We start from the raw sequence: 7,350 nt of genomic DNA on the forward strand, positions 1-7,350 counted from the left end.
TTATACTTGGTACACTCTCATCTCGAGTTCATACAGAGAACAAATACGTCTTAGGAATGATAGCCAACACAGATATTTTTATGCTGGTCTTGACTAGAGACCATATTGCTATGCTTTCCTGGAAAAAAAGAAATCCTTTGTGGCAAATTATGGAATATATAAGTCATAAGAGAAGTTTCTTCCTGATCTATTTTACTTCTCTTCTTCAGTTATTTATATGTATTTTGTCTTTATATGTAGATACAGATTGCAACTTTTTTGAATGCTGGTCATCAACATCTTGTGTTAGATCACATCTAGAGTACTGTGTCTGGTTTTGGGCCCTCTAGTGCAATAAAACTACGGATAAACTGGAGCAAGTTCAGCAAAAAGACAATGGGCATAAACTGAAATAGGGAGGATCAGACTGGATATAAGGAGCAACTTTTTCACAGTTATTTTGCCTACTTTTCTGCAGTTTATTTACCTTTTTTCCTAAAGAAATCTTCTTAGATATTGTGGCATTTTCATGCATCCAATACTTTTGTTGCTCCTGTTTCTTGTTATCACTGGAGGAGCATGACTATCACCAAATAGTTCTCATGTTAAAGGATTATTTATATAATTGTGATGTTGGTGGTACTATATTCAGTCTCTAACAGAAACAAAAGTTGTATTTATTTTTTGACTGCTCTTGCATGTGAATTAAGATTTCCATTGACCTGCCACAATGATGTGAAAGTGCTTTTTTTCTTTCTTTCCTTCCTAGTAATTATGGTTGACAAAGTTTAACAAAACCCATAAGTAACATATGTAATCAGTTATAGTGGTGTTTTAAATGAAGTTTATGAAAGAAAATATATAAAAAATTTCCAACTTGAAATGTGCAACTTTGAAGCATGTCATAACCTGCAAGCTATTTGAAAAAGAAGTTTATTTCCACTACCTGTCATGAAAGAAGAAAATTTTCTACCTGTTTTCATTTCACCACTCCTTGATTTGTTGAAATCTGATTCAAAGTATAATGATTTACATATTATTTAGAAAGACAAAGTTCTGTTATAATAATGAAAATACATACAGTTCAGAGTTACAATGCAGAAAGCATCTAAAATATTTTGTTTCCTAATGGAAGCAAAAGTATGCAAAGTAATAATCTAGAAGTTCCTATCATTTAATAAAAGAGCATTTTTAGTTAGGAATAACATTTTATCTGATTAATGTTATGAGCTGGTTTAAGATTATTTTATTTCTTTTTGTAGGTGTTAAGAACTTCTCTGTGAAGAAACTAAAACTGATTTCAGAAAGTTTTTAATATGCTGATTTAAAAATGATAGTGGCTTTTAACACAAGAACGCCCATTCAGTGGTAAAAATATTTCAGAATTACAATAAGCCTTACTTAGAGGAAAATGAGAAAAAAGCTCACTCTGTCAGGAAAAGAAAGAAGTATTTTAAATACCCTTCATCTTCCAACTAACATTTTCAAGTACTTTATTATACAAAAAAGTCTTTCTGAAGCCTGCTCTGAAAAGCACTGCTGGACACCAATCTCAATTAATTCAAATGCAAATAAACTGTGAACTTCAACCTACTTCAAGCAATCAGTGCAAGCATTGCCAACTCTCCCCTCATTTAACTCTTTAGAACTTCTTATTTTCTTAAGATTTGCACAACTCAGCAATGCAGTCAAATAATTCACCACTAATTTCCCTTAGTGTATGGTAAAAAGAGTGATTAATTGAATAGACTTACTATGATCATTTCTAGGGTAGTAAGGGTTAAATACCTGCATAAACATTGCTATCAAGTAAAGCTAAAAATAGATAACAAATACATATTTTCAAGTTGTTCCCATACCCACTTGGTAAGGAATCATGCCTGGCTAGACCACAACAGTGTCACTGATTTGCACTTACTTCATGACATCTCTTTGCCAGTATACTCAGGCAGTACAGTCAGAGGTATCAATGGCAAAAAGGAAATGGGAGATGCTGCCAAATGGGGAGCATTTTTGCAGTTCTGCCACACTAACTGTGCAGAAATTTCACTATCTGCACTGGCCCATCCAAATGAAGACACAGCTGTTAGTAAGTGTTAGTAAGTGCTGGAAAGGAGCACAACCTACCGACTAGGAGACAAGACTTTGTAACTAGAGGTTACTCAATTAACCCAAAACCTAAAGAAAGAATTTGTAAAACAGGATGAAAGAGAGTTAGCCTGTGGGTTCAATTTCTTTGACTGCATTCCCTGGGCATTAGTAATCTTTGATATTGGGGGTGTTAGAGGGAGTTTCATAAAGCATAGTTTTCAAAGGTGCTGGTCAAACACAACTCTTATTCAACCCACAGCCTTCTCAATATCTCTTTACTACAGAGACAAAGTTTCAACTTACTGTTCTTCTAATAATATAAAAGAGTGTTCTTTGTCTTTTCTGTCTACCACGAGGCAAGGAAAAGCACGCTGTATTAAATATGTATAATATCTTATGCAAACAAGTTCCCAGCCTTTTCATTTGTTGACAGCTATTCCCTATGCTTCAGAAAAAAGTTGGGGGGGAGGGGGAAGCTTGAACTATAAACCAGGATTAAACAGATTTGCAAATAAACTTGCTAATCTATTTACTTTGTTTTAAAATTATGTAGCATAATAGGCCAAGCTACGCTGAATAATTAACGATTATTTTCCTGCTTTGGCTTAGAAAAATTGAAGAACAAAGTCGAGACTGGCATTTGATTCAGTACTTTCCCTTGAGCCCATGATTCACTCCTGCGATATTTAATGTCCTGAATTATCCCATAATATTTGCCAGTCTGGAGAAAAATATTCAGAATTGGCTACCTAAGTTTCATTTGACCTCTTACCTTTGAAATTGCTAAGCCAAGTTCAGAAATGTTAAAAGGCAGAACTATTTGTATTGGAGCTCCACCTTTTTATTTAGGTTTGAAACAAAACCAAGAGAGCCTTGTTTTCATTATTATTTTATAGTCTCTAAGTCAGAGAAGAGTGACACAAAATTTACATTTTCTAAAATGTTATATAAAACAACAGTTTAGAACTGCGTGCATTTACCTCAAGGGGAAAAAAAAAGTTTTCTATTTATTAGAGACATAATTTATGTGATTGTAACAGTTCTTTTTTTCTAGAATTGAGTATCTTTGTTTGTTTAAACAAATACTGAGGATTATTGAATAAACTCACACAAAAAAATCAGAATGACAAACCGGCATGATTAGATAGATCTAGAACACACCTAGAACTGAGCAGCCATAGCATTTGGGTTTTTACTAACTACCATTTACTGTCAAAGGCTATAGCCCAGCAAATAGCCAAATGACCCACTATCAAATGTAAGCTTAGGACAACTGCCAGGTTGTATGTATGTTGAGATCATCAATAATTGTAAGTGTATGCCCTCATACGCACATCTTCATGTGTTGATCAGTGTAAGCAAGGTCTATAAAGCAGCACTTTAAACAGGAGGTTTCCCTGAATACTGATTTTATGACAAAACTCTTCTCCAAGTTTGCATTAGTTCTGCAGTCAGCTGTTTGGTCAAGTCATTAGTATCCCGTTTCCTTCAACTTTTGAATGGTGTTGTTAAAGGTCTTGGAACTGCACACTATACAAAATCATATCCTTACAAGTATACAAATATTCTTGAAGAAGGATTATTAATGAAGACAGACTTTTTCTAATTAGAACAGATGACCAAAATGGCTGTGGGCCACACTTGATGTATATGTATATATATATTTAGAACACCATTTTGTTGAAAAATAGCAGTGCCATTTTACTTCCTTGAGAGTCTACATATCATTTCAAATCTCCATTTTTTAAACATGATTTATAAAATAAAGGAGCCCGACACAAATGAAGGCAAAATATTACATAGAAAATACAATCAGATACAAGATATAAATTTAAAAGCACAGAATTAATGTCTTAGCATCAAAGTTTATAATCTGATTGATGCTGGTAAAATGACTGATCTCAGCAAGATCAATGACTTTTACTCGTGTAATGATAGATATAGTCCCTTTTGCAGTTAACAGGACTATGTGTATGAATAAAGACTACTCAAGTGAACAAGGGGTTGCATATTCAGGCCCTGTATATTTACAGCTGAACATCAAAAGTTCGGCCATATAATTAATGGGTTGGGGTTGTTTTGTTGTTTGTTTGTTGGTTTGGGTTTTTTTTTCCTCAGTTAATGCACTGTTTGCACCACATGATTCAAACTTAACTTTTCCAAAATATTTTTGTAATGTCTACTTTAGAAAGCAAGCATCCTGATCTTCATGCTTTAAAAAGTATCATTATTTAAAATTATATTAAAATATTTCAAAGCAAATTAATATTCATGTCAATGACAGATGATAGGAGCTGTCCTAGCTGATGGATAGACTGTTAATGAAGGTTTGCAACCAGTGCAAGTTCTGTGTAATAAACTTTCTTTCCCTACCATTTGAGAGAGGAAGGCTGCTTTATAATTGGGGGGGGGGGAATGGGAGGAGGGAGGAGGGTATAGTAAAACATATGTATTACCTAATTCTACCTAAATTTAATGAAAGCCTTGGCAACCTAAACTGCTTTCTCCTCAATCTGCTTGCTTTCAACTTTACTCCTCAATAGTTCTGTGCTGCTGCCCAATGGTTATCTTTATATTCTAGCTGATAAAAATATTCAGTGAAAACAACTCACCTTAACATTAAACAAATTATGCAGGAGTAAAAAAATGCTATAATAATATGAAACAGTCTCCATTCATCAGCTTCATCTTATCAGCAAAAGTTACCTCATGATCACAGTTGCTACAACTGCTAGCACTTGTGCAGGACAATTATGTAAAGAAACAGTTGTGATTTAGGTCCCAGTTCCAAAGAAAATTCACCACAGCCACAAGAGTATGAAGTGCTACATAATGCTAAAAAATAGAGGGTGGGGACCTCATTCTCCTGCTTGTTCTGTTCAGCCATCTCAGTAGCACTGGCTGCAAGCAGCAGCAGCCCATTCCTTCTGGAATCAGCCTTAATCTCAGACAGAAATCCCTGTGTGGTGCTCTGCGTATGCAGAAATCCCTGCATGGCGCTCTGCCCTGTACGTGCAGAAATCCCTGCGTGACACTCTGCCCTGTACATACAGAAATCCCTGCGTGGCACTCTGCTCTGCATGTGCAGAACTCTGACAAGTCACAGAAGCAGTAGAAAACCCCTCTGTGAAGCAGAGCGCCCTATCAAGCTTGTGAAAGGTTAAACACTGCTGAAATAGCAAGACATTTTATCTGCCCACACTTCCCAGTTCCATTCAATTACTGACAACAGCAGACCTATAATGCAACATAATACAGTATTATTAAATCAGAGATTCGCATTTACACCTAGTTGTAGCCTGGAGGAAGGCCTGACATTCATCACTTAATATCAAAGGAAACAATCCACAACTTTCACAGGCACCTGCACACCACATTGACCTTGGAGGTAGAGGTAGGGATGATCCCTTTCAGAAAGGTGCTGTTTCACAAGTCCACAGTGTTACAGCGTTAAAGTGTTCATCAAGTAACAAGGTGTCGCCGTCCTTCTGTTACACATGCAGGCAGGCATGCACAAGAACACAGAGCAACATGAGGCTATGCTTTCAAATCCTCTCTAATTCCTACTTTGCTCTCTACTTCCCAGAATGACCTTATATATCCCTTCTTCCCCCAGCTAGAATCAATTAGAGCTTTTCTTGTCTCCCCAAACTGGTGTTTATACAAAGCAGCTTCTGTAATGTCTTTTGATATCTTTTTATAATACTCGAGATTTCTAAAATAAAATATTTTCAAACACCTGAACATTATCCTAACAGCAGGTTTTCAAGAAAAATAAGCCTCTGACTTCTCATTCTAGATTCATCTTTTGTTTACAGAGCCCTTTCCACTGAAAACTGCACCCCTCTTTTCCAAGCGTTGCCCCTACACTGACTTAAGGGCTAACAAGCTCCCAACTTTGCTCTGCCTTTAATTGCCAGCTCCTCCATCACATTCGTCACCCCACTACTACTTATATAAAGATATCACCCGAAAAAAAAAAAAAAATATCCTGCTTACCTTACCCAAGAGTCACTAAAGTCCGCAAGGAAAAAAAAAAAAACACAACAACAACAAAAAAAAACCAACCAAAAAAACCGCCGGGTCCCCCTGCAAGAATCGCAAAGAGAGGGATACTTCTTGGTTCAACAAAGCCAAAAGCGGACCCGCCGCGAGGGAGCCCGCTAGTCCGGAGAAAACTCGAAGCGATTCCCGGCACCGCGCTTCCCGCCGCCACCGGGCGCGGAGAGCACCGGCCCCGAGGCGCCGCGGGGAGGCGGCGCGGGGCGCCCGCCCTTCAGCACCCGCAGGGCCGCGGACAGCACCGGCCCCGCTCGCCGCCGCCGAGACCGACCGCTGCCGCCCCCGCCCGCGCCGCCGCTCCGCTCCGCGCCGCTCCGCTCGGCTCGGCCCGCCCCCTGCCTCGCCCCCGCCCCGCCCCCGAGCTGCCGGCATCACCGTGCGTGTACCAAAACTTGCTCTCAACTCCCCCCCCCCCCCGCCCCGAGTTGGGGCAGGTTGCGGCACGGGCGCCGGCAGAAAGAAGAGCAACTGCTGCGGACGAGCGAGCAGGTCGCCACCCAAGGGCAGAGGATTATTGTGCTTCCATTTTTAAAGCAGGGGGGATGTTTTGCAATATTTATAAGCTTTAATATATCAAGCGGCGATCTGAAAGCTCAAGCGTGCCGGAGGCTTTGCACAGCCTGTATCGGTAATCCCTACCATCCATATCAACTTTCAGCGCGCCTGAGCGGCGAGGTAGAGCTTCTCGCTGGTAACCCATGCCAAAACCATGGACGTGTTACCATGAATCATCTCCAGTTAGGAAAAACGTAAGGAAAAAAGTCACCCTGAGATAAGACTACTGTTTACATCCTCTGTTTATAAGAAGGAAAACAGGTGCCTTTGGACAAACAGAAACAAACAAACAAACACCCCCCCCCCCCCCCAAACAGCCGGAAGCTAACGTCCTAAACATTAGAAATATATTTGTGTGAAGTCAAGCAAAGAAACAATAGTTTGAAGTCTCACTTGAATCTGCTTTAGTGTGAGATAATAGGTTTAGTTATCCGATTTATTACTTTTAAATTAATTTGCTGTCCATTCCACCACTTTTAAAGAGCAGCTACTTAATCTTCATTGTGAAATCATTATGAAAATTCAGCATCTACTCTTCATGGCATTATAGGTTACCTGCTTTGGGCCTTTGGGGAAAACCTGTTACAGATTCAAGTATTAAACTGTCTTTAAATCACCCATGACTAAGGTAAAGCCAGACAGAGGTCAGCTATTCTGACGTAC

The 7,350-nt window shown here is 38.9% G+C and overlaps 1 protein-coding gene across 4 annotated transcripts in view; it reads right to left on the reverse strand.

The window, feature by feature from the left end:
- Positions 1-6,546, reverse strand: part of FSTL5 (follistatin like 5) — a 343,245-nt gene extending 336,699 nt beyond the window's left edge. For 2 of the 4 annotated variants that reach the window (XM_052778387.1, XM_052778361.1), the window contains exon 1: positions 4,683-4,824. In XM_052778387.1, the coding sequence (XP_052634347.1) occupies positions 4,683-4,690 (8 nt within the window). In that variant the 5' untranslated portion in view covers positions 4,691-4,824. Of the gene's footprint in view, positions 1-4,682; positions 4,825-6,069; positions 6,450-6,518 lie in introns of those variants that run through there. The other 2 variants (XM_052778379.1, XM_052778370.1) reach the window with 2 other exon arrangements.
- Between the last annotated feature and the right edge of the window lie 804 nt (positions 6,547-7,350).

This window comes from Harpia harpyja, chromosome 2 (genome assembly GCF_026419915.1).
Source record: "Harpia harpyja isolate bHarHar1 chromosome 2, bHarHar1 primary haplotype, whole genome shotgun sequence".
Lineage (NCBI taxonomy): Eukaryota > Metazoa > Chordata > Aves > Accipitriformes > Accipitridae > Harpia > Harpia harpyja.